Genomic DNA, 15,735 nt, shown 5'->3' with positions numbered 1-15,735 from the left:
AACCCCTCTGGTAACTTCTCTTTATTGTGATAACGGCAAACAACACGTGATATTTTTCTCTTTATATAATTAAAAAATCCCCAGAGAACCCTTTCTCAAATCTTTTAATATAGATAATTTCCACTGCAGTCTTTAGTGAGGAACATGTTTTAGTGCCTTTTGGAAGTCTTAAGTGCTGTATACTGGTTTAATGAAGGCTGATCAACAAGTACGTGAATCCTTCAAAAGATTTCTCCAGTAGTCCTCTGAGGCATTATCTTTCCTTTGCAAAATTCATGTTAATTCTTTCCCCATACACTACTCTTGCGTATTTACTCAGTTGTACTTTCTATCAGGCTGTTTAGTGATAGAGATAGGACTGCAGTCTGTAATTATTTGGGTAATTGTTATCATTTTCTGCTTAAGTAATTGGTTACAGATACTGAAATATAAAATTTCTGACTGACTTTAGAAATCTCAAGTGAATGCCATGTTGCCTTAGTGATTTGCTCTAAAATCCTCTTCTGTTGGCACTTTGATAAGACATTTTTCCTCTGACTTGACCCCTAGAAAGAAAGCTTAGATGTGGTCTTCCCTGATCTTTTCCTTACTTGAACATCAATGCAACGAGTTTATTCCATGTTTTCTGCTGTGGTTCAGGCTTCTTGGGTACTCTTTAAGAAAATTTTACAATTGTAAAATTGGCAAGAAATGACATTTTAGACAAACCTTTGCTGTGATATAGCTCAGCAGCCTGTCTTGAAGAGGCATACCTAGCAAAAGGTAAATAACAGGGCAAACATACTGGGGGAAGTTTCATGTATAATTCCAACATCTTTTAGCTCAGAGACTTCCTGATCTTGTCTTTATGGGGTTTGGGAGTCTTTTTAGATTGGTTGTAGACTTCATCTGGTCAGTTTTTAAATGGCCTTCATGCTCTCAAAAAGTTGTCCTAGCTGCTCCATTTTGTTTCAGTTAACTGCGTTCCTCACACTTAACGTTTTTCTCATTTTTTAAGTCAAATGTTGAAGTAATCAATTATTATTTTTGTTTTCTTTTTAATTCCTCTGGGAATTTAAATATGTTTTTCTTGAGTGCTGTCTGGATGATTACATCTTGAATTATGTTGTATGGTTCAGAGTTAGATCAGGAGGAGTTGGCTTTCCTACTTGCTGGTTGCAGTTGACTGAGTTGTCATTCAGTGGTGGTGTGTTTTTGTGGGCATTTTCTCTTCTCCCGAATATATTTCTTCTAGCTTGCATATGGGCTTTAAATGCAGCACAGTACCTGTTGAGGTAAATAATTTAGTTAGGATACTGTGCTTTCCTAGCAGAAAGTGGTATTCATGCACTAGGGCAGATAAATTCCTCTCTTCTTGTTCCTGTGTTTGTACCTTAGTTAATACTGTTTACTGAATTTTGTTCATGTTTTGAAGATGGCTCATTTCTGTATTATCTCAAAAGCAGTTTTTCAGTTTTTCCTTTTTTTATTCATAGGCTTCTAACCTTTATGTGGAAGCACTTGCACATGCTGGTCCTACTTTGAATATCTGTTTCAAGCGCCTTGTGTTAGTGGAACTGTAGTTTTGGCTGGATTTTAGTGACTTCTTTTGATTTTTTTGTGACTTTTCTCCAAGTGCACATAACCACTGTGCTCTTCTGTCACCTTTATCCCAGGTGTCATTAATGGCACTTACTGTAAAGGCTTTTAAATTCCAGTTCCTGCTTTACTTAAAGTGGAGCTGATTATTAATTTTTGGGGGGTAAACACCCCCCCATGTAAATCTTCGCAGTACATGATTAATTTAAAATTCTATTTTATCATTCAGCAGTGGAGTTAAGACTTGGTCTATGGAGCGTTACCTAGCTGGCTGTCTTAAAAAGCTGTAGTATTTGCCATCCTTATAGAGAAAGGATGCATTTTGCCTTTTATTTTTTCTAGCAATTAAGCCTGAAATGTAGCTGTGGGATTGTAATTTATTTCAGCATTGAAGACTTCTATACATGAGTGATGTAGCCTAATTTAGAAGGAGGACACACAAAACCCGATTCAGGAAGGGCAGTTGTATATTGGTAGTGCATCTGTTTCCATCCAGCTGTAATTTTGGTGCCTGTGAGCTACTATGAAGCCTTGAGCTCATTCTGCAGCAGTGTTGAAACATGTATTTTCTGCAGACTTAAGTCTCACCAGTTTGTGTTCTGTTGTTTTTTCCCCAAGTCTCAACAATACATCCAGTAATCAGTCTAATCAATCTTACAGGCTTCTAGCAATGGTATTTCTATTGTTAAACATCATTCACTGCTAACAGGTGTGAGGTTTTTCGTGGTTTCCAATTCTAAACCTGTACTTTTCACTCTGTATGTAGATCATTCTTTTTTTGGTAGTTTTTCATTTAGAAATACTGACCGTGATATTGCTTATGTAGTTTTTGTGTTTCTTCTGGGTACTAGTGTTTTTAGAAGACAAGCTACCTAATTTTGTAAATTTTTTGGAAAAAAAATATTTGAGGTAGTTTTGTTGCTGAATCTTGCAGTGGTAGGAGTTGATAGTTGTGAGGAAATACACAGATTTTATTTATGACTGTGCACTAACAGTTTAGCACAAACTTCTCTTATTTTTATGTCATACCTAACAAATACAAGTCATTAAAATCTTTAAGAGCCTTTGTGGAAAAAGTAAATACATTTAGGCAAAAAGATACATGTTTTGGGTCTTACCTGCTACATATTATGTGGATGTACTGTCATACAGCCTGAGTCTGTCTTTCTGCTAAAGATCTGAAACAGGAATAGCAAAGGTTTGAGTCAGGCCTGAGGTACAGTCTTGGCATAGTCTCATTTCTTTTTTGCTCCCATCTGTTCAGGTATATTTAAAACTTTTTATAAAGCTTTATGTGTTTGTGATGCTTTTGTCCTTGTAGAGAAAGAAAATATATGGAATAAACATGGGAAACTTTTTAAGAATCAATGAGCTGAATTAATTCTTTTCAGCAAAAGCTGAGATGTAGGAAAATCTAACTTTGAGTTATTCAGCCCTAGAGGGGAAAAAGATGATAGGTAAAAGAGAATATTGGATTAAATTAATCTTTAGTGTAACTGACTGATTTCCAAGGAGGTACAAGCCAACTGCATTGATAATACTTTTTTTTTTTGGTAAGAAAACCTCTTTCATTCCAGTTGAATGTTACCTTTATTGCAGTTCAAATGCTATTACATAATGGCATTTGGCTGTAAGGCTAACATAGGAAGGAATTAAAAGGTGGTCGCCTCTCTTCTAGGATTAACCTGGCTCACAGCTTTGCTGTTTGGTTGTTGTCCCATGTCCCCCTCCCTTCCCCCCCTGCAGTTAACAGACAAGAGGATGTGAATAATGTAAATGCATAGAAGAATTTTTAAGGGCTGTCCTCAAACAGTATATAATTACACAAGTTGATACTCTGTGTTTTAAAAAATGTCTGCCATGTGTGGGAAACCGAACAACTGTTCTGGTCTGGACTTTGAACATTTTCAGTCTCTTTGTGAGTGATCACACGTTAATATAAGCTATGAATGCCTAAATCTGTGCTAAGTATCACTGCAGTGTATATATACAATTTGAAAATTATTAGCAATTTAAGGTTTATATTGCGTTGAAAGCCTGATTTTTAATGCATGCTTTGTAATTTTCATATTGCTCTATCTTAATTTTACCATAGTATGTTCTGCTACAAGCATCAAGGAGGTTGAAATGCTAAAAAGCAAAGAAACATATCTGCTAAGGTTTTTTTTCTCAGTAGCTCAGTTTAGTTGAACCATTTATTTCCTTAATAGTCTATTGCAGATATACTTCTTAATTCTAATACTTGATTACTTAATTGCAGGTATGTCTGTCTGTCTCTTACCAAACACTGTATTTTTTCCATCTATCTATAAATCATCAAACAAAGAATTCTGGAAATGTGATGTGACAGAGTGGAAAATCTCAAATAAACAGTACTGTTGCTGCTTTACACGTGGCAGCAATAGACTGACATTCTCTTTCTAGTGTTGTAGGATGATAGTGCTGAAAGTCAGGTTTGAACTTAAACTGTAAATTTAGAAGGAAGTCAGTTTAGTTGGTAGAAGAGGTTTGAGATGAAGAAACTGTTCTGAATACCTAATGTTTGTTTTACCCCTGTTCCAGAGGACAGTGCTTTTGTGGAGGGCAGCAAGTCGATACAAGACGGGTTCCTCAAAGGAAAGAAAAGTTCTTGGAGCAGCTTATTAAGGTAAACAGATTGCAGTGGATTTCTGGATGGGTAAGTATTGATGAGCAGGATATTTCTACTTCCTTTATTTACCTTCCCTTATAAAGAATTTATAAAAAAGCACAGAAAGCTACTTCTAGCCTTTCAACAAAAGCTCAGTGATGTCACACATTGCTGTATACTCTAAGGCATACCCAAATTATCATGTAACTGTATTTTTCTTGTGTATATCAAGATCAATTTAACTTACCAGTTTTTAATACAGATGCTTTTTAGATAAGTCTTAAGTCCTTTACCACCAATTATACACCAGTTTGGAATTACAGGTACAGAAATAGTATATTCAGGTTGCCTTTTATAATTTTGTAAATTAATGGTAAAATTGACAATAAACAACAAATTCCCTGAACGGAACAATTACTAAAAGCAAACAAAGTCCCCAGGCAAAGTAGCTGTTGTGATGGAGCCTGAGGAAGCACTGTTTGCTCTTAAAAAGAAAAGACAGAAAGTTGTTGAAAGCTGCAGTGGAACATGAGGTAGTAAGTCAGGATGTCAAATGAGCTGCCTCTGGTAGTGGCTATAAATGAGAGGTTGTTGTGTACCTTCTGATGCTCAATAATTATCTATTATTGTTATGTGTAGTAGTTCTGTATCTCTTGCTTACTTCTGTATTTGATTTATATTGGGGCCACCTAAGGAGCTTTGGTAGTGTAGGGTTGGGGGAAAATCAGTCACGTTTCAGAGTTGTTAATACGCAAAATGATGTTGCTTGGGAGAGTTTCTTTGGTTGTTGTTGGGTGTTGGTTAGTTGGTTTTCTTTGCTAGGTTGCTATGTGCATCAGTCTTTTATTGTATAAATTTATTTATATTGAAACTAACTTTTAATAGGAATGAAATTTCATAGGAATTCAAATTTTCTTTCTGCATGTCTAACACTTGATCTTGCTTTGCAGTCTAGCAAAAGCAGAGTTACAGGATCACTGTGTGTAGATGTGAGTGGGAAGGGGACTGAGAAATCAGGATCATGTAATACATACTATGAAAAATTCTATTTCCTATGTGTGTGTTGCTAAACATAATGATGTGTAGCTATTGTGTGGGAAATGTTGATGATGGCAGTACTTTTTTGCCCAGTATAGGATTAGAAAGTAAATGAATGTTAAGACATCCAAAGAAGAGCACAGAGAAACTTTGGTTTTTCTTTACATGATCTCAGGAAGAAGAAAGAGTAAAATCTGGAACTATTAATTCTGTAGTTATTTTTAAGAACAGTTACTGAAAAGTTATATCTTACTCTGAAGTTGGGTGTGTTTTTTCTTGCTTTATATTTTTCTTTAAACAGCAGATCTGGAATGGACACGAGTCCTCTGGGAGGATTAGAACTGTCTGAACATACTCCTGGTCTACTAGGGAATACCACCATGGCAACAGGTCTTGCAAATGTAGGAAATACGTTTGGAGGCCCACCAGGTTCTTTAGTATCTAGACCTAATAAATTCCAAAATTCACCTATAGAAGATGATGATGATGTAGTTTTTATTGAACCTATACAACCTCCGCAAAATTCTACATCACTGATAGCAGATCAAAGGAATGTTGTGTTTACATCATCAAAAAGTGAAGAACTGCAAGGGAATGATTGCAAAATGCTTCCTCCTCCAAAAGACTTAAATTCTCAGAAGGGGAGTATAAGTGAAACTATTATTATTGATGATGAAGAAGATGTTGAAACAAATCAAGGACAAGAGAAGAATGCTTCCAGTTTTAACGAACGAAGACTTCCAGAGTGTAAAAATAGAACCAACGATACGGAATTCTCAGCTTCCAGTTTTTCAAGAAGTAAGGTAAATTCAGGAATAGGTAATAGTGGTATAACCACAGAACCAGACTCTGAAATTCAGATTGCTAATGTTACTACATTAGAAACAGGTGCTGTGAGCTCTGGTCATTTAGAAAATGCTCAAGGGCGTGACATGAACTTAATGATTACACATGTAACGTCACTGCAGAATGCCAACTTGGGAGATGTGTCTAACGGACTGCAGTCAAGTAATTTTGGTGTTAATATGCAAACATACACCCCATCTTTGACTTCACAGACCAAGACTGGTGTAGGACCTTTCAATCCTGGTAGAATGAATGTGGCTGGAGATGTATTTCAAAATGGAGAATCTGTGACTCATCATAATCCTGGTAAGTTGCAATTCTGAACGTTTCCTTAAAAGCTGAAAATAAATAATAGAACCATTGATTAAAATATTTTTGGCAGTGGCACTGTTTGGTTTTTTAGCTTAATTCATATAGAAGATCTTGGCTCCCTTTGTCCCCATTACAACCTTATCTATGACTCTCGAATGAAATATACTCCATGATGTAATGTATCAGGTAGTGTAAATTATCCTGGTTTAACAGTTAGCAATACCTTCAGATGTTTTGAGACACAAGTATTTGTATCTAAAGCAAAGATTTATTGGTGACTTAAGTGTACTGGTTTAATTGACGCAAATAAATGTTAGTGTATATATGTAACTTTTGTACTTTTTTTGAACTTTTTAATGGAGTTCTATGACTAGTATAACGCATCAAAGTTATATAAAGTATTACTTTACTGATCTGTTGTCTTGCCATCTGTATATAATTTGTCATGCAAAAAAACTGAATTTGAAAGTCTGATCATAAGTTGTAAGTAGCTAGCTGTCATATTTCATTGCATACTGAGCAATTCTTGGTATTTACAATGCTTAACAAAATGAGGTCCAAGTTATTTGTAGACTTGCTTGTTCTTGCAGTAAGCTTTACACACTTTATAATTGATAAGTAGTCACCTGTGATAATATGTATTTGTATTATGGGATATTAATTAGTTTGAATTGGCTGGGTTTGTTCAATATCTGCATATAGCAGCATATTGCTTCCTGACTTAGCAAGTAAACAGGTAAAAGTTTGCTAAAAGCCAAATGGAGCAGTGATGTGTGGTCTTCTGGAATTGCTATTCTACAGAATTTAAGCTTTCACATAAGCAATTTCAAACCTTCCAAGTTCTAACATGGTACTCTGCTGCCCTGGTAGGCTAGAAGTGGGGGAAAAAGCCAAATGACCACTTTTTGCTACAGGTTTAACTTCAGACTAGTTTATAACTTTACTTCGAAATTTAAAGTAAAGTAAATTTATAAAGTAAAATAGACCCTTGCTAATGAACAATTTTTTAACTTATACACTGATTAAAACACGTGGATTTTCTTAAAGCTGTTTTTCAACTAATATTTAAATAGCACAGTTCAATTCGGTCATATGTTAGGAAATGTATTCTTTGCACAATTACCAATGCTTTTCATATTGTATTATGGAAATGGCAGTGTGAAACTAAACTTGTAAGTTGGATGTTAGGTTGGGGTTTTTTTGTGTTAATCTTGAAACTGATTTCAGAGTTTGACTTCTGAAGTTGAAAGCTGGGAAGTTTTTATAGTCTGGATGTCTCACTGAATAACTGAGAGATTCAGTTTGTAATCTTTTAAAACCAGCATTCCTGTTACTGCTACTTGATCCCTTAGACATGGGGTATGATTATTGTGTTATCACAGATAGTCAAGTAGTTGTGGATGAGAACTTGAAATTATTACATTACCTTAAAATAGTGCTTTTGTTTTTGTTGGGGAAAGTACATCTTAAGAAAATTAGTGTGTGCTTTCCTTTATAAACAACTGAACTTTTTATTTTTTGGTGCGAATAACAGAGACACACCAGACTCTTGCCAGTATGAAGTCTGATAGGCTGGGACCATTGCAGTATTGAAATAGATTGAGTTCAGAGAGACAGGAGTAGTGACTGGGAGTCCTTGTAGGGACCTGATGAAAAAGACTCCCTCAGAAGGGAGGGAAAAATAAGTTTAGAAGTGGATATAAGAGAAGTATTTCAAGATGTACATATATAGGATTTTTTTTTTATGACTGTGGTCTTTGTATGTGAAAAATAAGGAGCAGTAGGTTCAAAAGGAAGCAGGAAAGGTTGTCACAGGTAAAAGGGAAGAAGAAAAATGCCAAACGAGGAACTGGAAAAATGACAAAGAAATAAGAAGAAACAAGAGGGAAGAGGGAAGACAGCTATAGTGGAAATGGCTTTTACACAAGAGAAAGCCTGAAACACGGTAGGTGCAGATTGTTTACAGGTTTTTGTACTTAAAAAGATGGACAACTTTTCAAGATAAGAATTTCAGTTTTGCTCTTTTTGCCTGGAAGTTGCCTCCTTTTTCTTCTAGAAAATCTTGTCAGTAGAAGTTAACTCTGCCTGTTAGAAACTTTGGCAATATGACAGGAAGCATTTGATCTTGGATATGTTTAGTACGTTCTACACAGTTCCAGTCTGACTGCTAAGGATAGATTAATCTTTCTGGATCAGTGGTGGTGTTCCATCTGTTCTGACTTTCAGATTTTTAAAATCTTGTCAATGGACGTGGAGACTCCTGCTTAGTTAATTTAAGCCTACTGATGATAAAAATGCTTTGACTTGTATGATTGGAAGATCATGGATTGAAAAATACTACTTATAATTCAGAAATAGAATGTAAGAAGTTGGATGGGAAACTTTTTTCGCACAGATATCTCAGCTTTCTTTAGGGATTTACTAGTTAGCATTTGTAGAATGTCAAAACTTTGTGTAAGGAATTAATACATCAATTTACAGAGCAGTTTTGCAAGTCTCTGAACTAGTCCATTATCTGAAGACATTCTAGATTGCGTCTTGAACAAGACCTATTCATGTTTGCTTCCTATATAGAATATTTGAGTTTTTAAGTATTGAAGATGCAAACACCTATTGTTTCCACTACTTTTTTCCCCTCTGTTGTGAAATTGCTTGGAGGGGGGGAATTGTAGGTATAATATTATAATAACTCCACCCCCCTAGTGGCAAAGAATGTAGGACATACGACATATACATGTTGTTAGAAAACAGTAGATCAAAATTGTTGATAGCGAGGGTTTGGCAAATGCATTACATGTATTCATATTAGAAATAGCATGGCCAGCACGGCTAGGGAAGTGATTGCCCCCCTGTATTGGGCACTGGTGAGGCCGCACCTCGAACCCTGGGGTCAGTGTCGGGCCCCTCGCTGCAGGAGGGACGTCGAGGGGCTGGAGCGTGTCCAGGGAAGGGCAGCGGGGCTGGGGAAGGGGCTGGGGCACAAGTCCTGTGAGGAGCAGCTGGGGGAGCTGGGGGTGTTCAGCCTGGAGAGGAGGAGGCTGAGGGGAGACCTTATCGCTATCTACAGCTGCCTGAAAGGAGGTTGTGGCAAGGTGGATGTTGGTGTCGTCTTCCATGTGATAAGTGATAGGATGAGAGGAAATGGCCACCAACTGTGTCAGGAGAGCTTTCTGTTGGATGTTAGGAAAACATTCTTCACTGAATGGGTGGTCAGGGATTGCAACAGGCTGCCCAGGGAAGTGCTTGAGTCACCATCCCTCAAGGTATTTAAAAGATGTCTAGATGTGGTGCTTAGGGACGTGGTTTAGTGGTGGATTTACTTGGTAGAGTTAGGTTAATGGTTGAGCTTGATCATAAGGGTATTTTCCAACCTAAATGATTCTGTATGACGTTTGGAAGACTTCTTCTGGATCAGTGTTAGTATATTCCCCTCTGCTAAGTGCTTCTACTGTATGGGAAGCAGTAAGTGTATTGCAGAGAAACGTCTCTCCAACATATTAATTCAGAACTGAATGTCCCCTGTAAGCACTGGAGGATGTTTGATAGATTGGGTTTGGTTGGAACAGATCTTTCACCTAGTCCAACCACCCTGGCATGGGCAGGGACATCTTTCATTAGATGAGGTTGCTCAAAGCCCCCCCTGTCCAGCCTGACCTTGAACAGTTCCAGTGATGGGGTATCCACAGCTTGCCTGGGCAAGCTGTTCCAGTGTCTTGCCACTTCCATCATAAAATATTTATTTCTCATGTCCAATCTAAATCTACCCTCTTTCAATTTAAAAACGTTGACCTTTCCCTGTCACTACAGGTCTTTGTAAAATGTCTGTCCCCATGTCTCTTACAAGCCCTCTTTATATATTGAAAGGCCACAATAAGGTGTCCCCAGAGCTTTCTCTTCTCCAGACTGAGCAACCCTGACTCTCTTTGCCTTTCTTCACAGGAGAGGTGTTCCAGCCTTCTGTCATTTTTTGTGGCCCTCCTCTGGACCTGCTCTAACAGGCACATGTCTGTCTTATACTGTGGACCCCAGAGCTGGATGCAGCACTCCAGGTGGGGGTTTCACCAGAGCAGCGTAGAGGGGCAGAATCACATCCTCTGACCTGCTGGCACATTCTTTTGATGCAGCCCAGGATATGGTTGGCTTTCTGGACTGCAAGAACACATTGCTGGCTCATGTCTAATTTCTCATCTACTAGTAGCCCCAAGTTCTTCTACACAGGGCTGCTCTCAATCCCTTAATCCCCCAGTTTGTATTGATATTGAGGATTGCTCTGACCCAGGTGAAAGACCTTGCGCTTGGCCTTGTTGAGCTTCACATGGGCCCATTCCTCAAGCCTATCAAGGTCACTGGATGGCATCCCTTCCTTCTAGTTTATCAACTGCACCACTCAGCTTGGTGGTATCTGTAAACTTGCTGAGGGTGCACTTAATCCCACTGCCTGTGTCGTTGATGAAGATACTAAATAGTGTCTTCATCGCACATAGGAGTAAAACAACTCCTTACTGGTTTCCACCTGGACATGGAACCATTAACTGTTAATTCTTTGAACGCAACCATCCATCCAATTCCTTATTCATCAAATCCATGTCTCTAGTTTAGCAGCAAGAATGTGGAGGACCATATCAAAGACCTTAGAGAAGTCTATGTACATGAGTTTCAGGTGCTTTTGGACTGAAACGTAGGTTTTATTTCTCTGAGTGGAATCTGGGTTTTTTGCATCAAAACTGCTCCAAAACCAGAACCAATACCTAGTAAATTGAGGATGCAGTTCCACATTGCCCTGATATGAACCAGGTCATTAATGCAGATGTAGCTGATTATGTTTCAGCAGCTGCATACCTCTGTAAAACTTTAGTACTGCCTTTCTTCCCATCTCTGTCCCAAGTTGTGCTGATAGTTTTTTCAGCTTTTTTTAAAAGGCATAATTTTGAGACTTTTTTTTCAAGATGGCTCCACAAATGAATGTTTTGGTGCAAAAGAGAATAAGGAGAAATTTATAGCAGTTTAGAGCAGGAATGAGTGAGAAAGAATTGGAACACCCTGAACAGCCGTTATAGTAAGAAGAAATGGAATGTGAGACTGTACACTCTCATAAACCTGGCCATTAAGGAATTGAAGACAGGAACCTGAAGGATGAAGACATAAGGGCAGTGAGGCGTAGAAACTCATCAGGAATCAAACACCGCCTCAGTTCAAGGACAGGAAAAACAGATTTTACACATTTGTAGGGAATGCCAAGTGGAGGAGGTAACATGGTTAAAAATCAAGATGTGAAGAAAAGTCACAATATAAAAATTAATATCTATGAACATGTGGTGTAGAAGAAGTGAAAGCAAAAAAAGGGGGGCAAGAAACTGTTGTGGTATGTTTGTGGAAGGAGAAATGCAACAAAATGTTAATTAAGGGAGACCACCTATAGCCTTAAGATACCAAGGAAATACTGAAATAGTGTTGATGAGGCACTGGGAAGTCATTATAAGTTTCAAACCCAAGTGAGCCTAGCAAACTCAGGTTTTCATGAGTGGCAGTTGAGTGCTACTGGATATATAAGCATGTGTAACTTCACTGCATGTGCTGTATGTTCCTGGTCAGGGATGCAATGTTCTCCCAGCTGAAACCTATGAGAAAAGAAGAGAATCTCAAAATACTTTGAGGTGTTAAGGTACTACTAGGATATGAATATATCTGAAGTAGTAGACGTAGCAGTATAGGAAAGTTTGAAGAGGACTTTCAGTTGGATTTTAACTTTAAGCTGTGGTGTAACATACCTTAGTTTGGCAGTATGGATACTCATACCTTCAAAAGTAATAATGATTTCAAGAGGAGTGTGTTTTGTTCTGCTTCCCTTCCCTCTTCCTCTCATCCCTTTGTTCCAGCTCTTATATTTACCCATAAGCATTACAATGGGTAAATTTCCAGCTTGTTTTACATGTCAGAGAAATAGGACAGCCTTGACAGCTACAAAGTCACACTGGAAAATGATCTTGTACTTGCTAGAGGAATGTGTGTTGTTTGTTGCTATAACAAGGATTCTTGGAACTTTGTCTCTAAAATTAATTGTAAAACTATGCAGTAGAATAGGTCGCTAATAAAACTCTCATGGGGAAAGACAGGACTTCAGAAAATAGGATGAGGGAAGGGTGCTTTCTATTTAATGAGTGATTATGGACCAAGATAATGTCCCTTACGAACAAGGTATGGGCAGTTGCTGAAGTTTATAGGTTAAGGTTTTTGTTATCTGAAATTAGAGAATTTAAAATATTTTTTCTTATATTTGGCTGTTAATACTAGTTGTGATAACACTCCAGGAATACACTTGAGTATTAAGACATTCAAGACTTGAGTATTTTTAGTTACAGTAAATGCTGTGTTTACTCTTTACTTAGAAGTAGTAGCAAAAGTACTACCTAATACAGTAATATTTATGCAGGTCTTAACTATTCAGTAACAGTGAAGTACTGTTCTCAATGCTGGGAGTAAAAAGCTTGAAAGACAAGCCCCAAGTGCTGTGACAGTATTTGGGATAGCTGACACATATGACTGAAAATGCGTGTCAGTGTTTTTTATAATGGAAGGATGTTCCTGTTCAGGTTTTAATTCACGTTTAAGTAATGTATGATTTCTGGCATTCTTCAGAAGCTCAACTTTCTACATTCTGATGATAATTATTTAAAATGAAAGCTTATGTTCCGAAGAAAAGCCTAGAAGTTGCATTTTATTGGTTTGTTGTGTGGGTTTTTTTTTCCCCCAGAACTGTATATTCTGCTCCAAACCAAGATACCAGGCATGTCTTTTAACAGAAGCATGTGATCTTTCTAGATGTATTTCTGGAGATGTATTTTTGGTGGAGGAAAAAGTTTTACTGAAGTTCATGTTATGGAAGTTACTTTGTAGTGTGTTATGCTACAAAAGATTGGGCAGAGGTGACTTCGTTCTCTAGTAGTCTTGTCCAAGAATACAGATGGAAGACTGGTGGAATCTGGAATAGAGCAATACGGGTTTGTGTACTGCCAGAACTTAATAAAATACTATTTTCTAGGTTCACTGATTTCTACTGAGGAAGACTTGGAACTCTCATGACACTGCCAGTTCGCACATTAAGTGGTATTCATTGTACTGAAAAGGTTATTGACAAAACCAGGAACACTTACAGGAATCAGTGACATAAATGCAGATCACAGCTGTGGAGTCACTATGGTTTGTTCTGGCTGCAGGCTGGACTAGAAAACTAGTATGGAGAACGGCAATTCTAGGGTTTATCACTGAGGCTGGACACATGATGCTTGTTAAAACTTTAGAACAAAATAAGTAATGAAAATCTCAGATTTCATCTTCTTAGAAATTTGCGCAGTTTGTATCTCAAACCTTAGTTTAGAAATTCCATGTTCTGTTGGTATCACTTTTTTTTTTTTTACCTCCCCGTTGGTAACCGTGGTTTTGTTTGTCTGAAGATAAGATGGCCAGTTTGCAAACCCAGTGCAGTTCAATGGAGGTCTGAAGAGCATGTCACTGGATGTAGGATGGGACCATTGATGGGAACAATTTGTTCATGTTCTGAAGCTTTGTAGCAATGGAGATTGGTACCATCAAACAGCATTTTACTTTAAACCTGCATTTCTGAAATCTTTCTTCTGTTAATTGTCAGTTAAAACAGAAAAAATATTTTATTATGATATATCTGTGTATATTACTATATATATGTACATGTCTGTTCACTTTTTATGTTTGGTTGGTTTTTTTGTCTTGAAGATTCTTGGATATCCCAGTCAGCTTCCTTCCCTAGGAATCAGAAGCAACCAGGTGTGGATTCCTTGTCACCTGTAGCATCACTTCCTAAACAGATTTTCCAGCCTTCTGCTCAGCAGCAGCCTTCTAAACAGGTTAAAGTCACGTGTGCAAACTGCAAGAAACCTTTACAAAAGGGACAGACTGCATATCAGCGAAAAGGATCAGCTCACCTTTTTTGTTCTACTGCCTGCCTCTCATCATTCTCACACAAACCCACTCCAAAGAAACTTTGTGTTATGTGCAGAAAGTAAGGTTTTTTTAATTTTGTTTCATATTAGCAGCTAAATCCAGTAATACTTGAAATTCTCATGCATGTATAAAAATTGCTCCATTAATGATACAGAATCTGACTACACAAGCGCTTTGTAGAGTGTCGCTTTAATGTAGTTTGGAAATGCTGAATTCACTGTGTCTGCTGTAACAAACTGAAAAGTCTCTCAGCTTTTGAATTTGGAGTATGGCAGATTGTTTCTATGAGAGCCAATACACTAAAAATTACTCTGTTTTTTTTTTTTTTTAAGACAAGGTGTCCAAGTTGTAGTCATCTTGTGACAACATAAATTCTTTATATCTGAAGTCTTTTATGAAAAAAAAGTGGACCTTGTGTTGTATAGAAAGCATTCATTTTGATAAATGAAGATACAAAATCTTCAGATTTTTAGAAGGAGGAACTGATACTTGCAAGAGGCTGAAAGAAACACTGTTGGCAGTGTGGGGGAGAGGGGAAGCCATAGACTTTCTCCATGGTTGGGGCAATTATGGGAATTTTTGAAGCTGAAGATAACCCTAAATGAGCAGTACAGAGAGTGACAAGCATACCTGGAAGTGGCCTATGCTAAATTATTGGTTTGACTTGTAATTTTTCATTATTTCCCAAACTTAAAATTGCCAAAGGGAAGTCTTCTGTAATTATACTATTCTAGTGTTAGGTGTACAAAATAGCTTACTATCTTTTTCTTTCGTGTACTGATTACTGAGATACCACTTTTTCATATTTTTCAGTAAAGTCTCAATCCACTACACCCTGTAGTAACACTGGTTTAATGATGAAATGTGGCTGAACTAAAGAAGGCTTGCAGTAAAGACAGCCTTCATTAACGTATATTTTGGAGAGAGCGATCTTTGTTTGATCGTAGATTTAAACTTGGTGAAAAATTTTACTTTGGTATGCAGTGCGGTGGATTAATGGTTGGTTTGTATTGAGATGTAAACTACTGTTATGAGTGTGTCTTTTTTTTTTCTTTTTTCTTGAGACTTGGTAAAAATAAACTATAAAAAGTATTGATATATTGATATCCTGTGTATACCTTGGTACACTGGAAACCTAGCAGATTTAACTAACTTGAGCTTTTTCTGAATACATGTAGAAGCTCAATTTCTCAACCTTCACCTCTACAGAGCTAGTTAAAAACACTCTGCACTCTTTGTTGGCCTGTACATGTTTATACACTGGTGGGTGTTTTTTGGTTTGTTTTTTTTATTTTTTTTCCAGAAGTAATCTGGTGATTACCATATTCAGCTAGCTGTATTATATATAACGATGA

The 15,735-nt window shown here is 37.3% G+C and overlaps 1 protein-coding gene and 1 long non-coding RNA gene across 12 annotated transcripts in view; both read left to right on the top strand.

The window, feature by feature from the left end:
* The window catches only part of ZMYM2 (zinc finger MYM-type containing 2), a 91,176-nt gene that overhangs the window by 16,314 nt on the left and 59,127 nt on the right, over nucleotides 1–15,735 (top strand). For 7 of the 11 annotated variants that reach the window (XR_005826280.1, XM_040583519.1, XM_040583511.1 and 4 more), the window contains 3 exons: nucleotides 4,141–4,255; nucleotides 5,547–6,397; nucleotides 14,153–14,438. Coding sequence is in view for 10 of the 11 variants with exons in the window: in XM_040583519.1 (XP_040439453.1) it covers nucleotides 5,557–6,397; nucleotides 14,153–14,438 (1,127 nt within the window). In the remaining variant the exon portion in view is untranslated. The remainder of the gene's footprint in view (nucleotides 1–4,140; nucleotides 4,256–5,546; nucleotides 6,398–14,152; nucleotides 14,439–15,735) is intronic. The other 4 variants (XM_040583520.1, XM_040583515.1, XM_040583512.1 and 1 more) reach the window with 4 other exon arrangements.
* LOC121083287 lies at nucleotides 6,404–13,853 on the top strand. Its single transcript, XR_005826281.1, has 2 exons — nucleotides 6,404–8,348; nucleotides 13,443–13,853. It is a non-coding gene; the product is annotated as an uncharacterized LOC121083287 (long non-coding RNA).

Source organism: Falco naumanni, chromosome 2, assembly GCF_017639655.2.
Source record: "Falco naumanni isolate bFalNau1 chromosome 2, bFalNau1.pat, whole genome shotgun sequence".
Taxonomy (NCBI): Eukaryota; Metazoa; Chordata; class Aves; order Falconiformes; family Falconidae; genus Falco; species Falco naumanni.
Note: the sequence above shows the minus strand (reverse complement) of the source record. Positions and strands in the feature narration are given on the sequence as shown.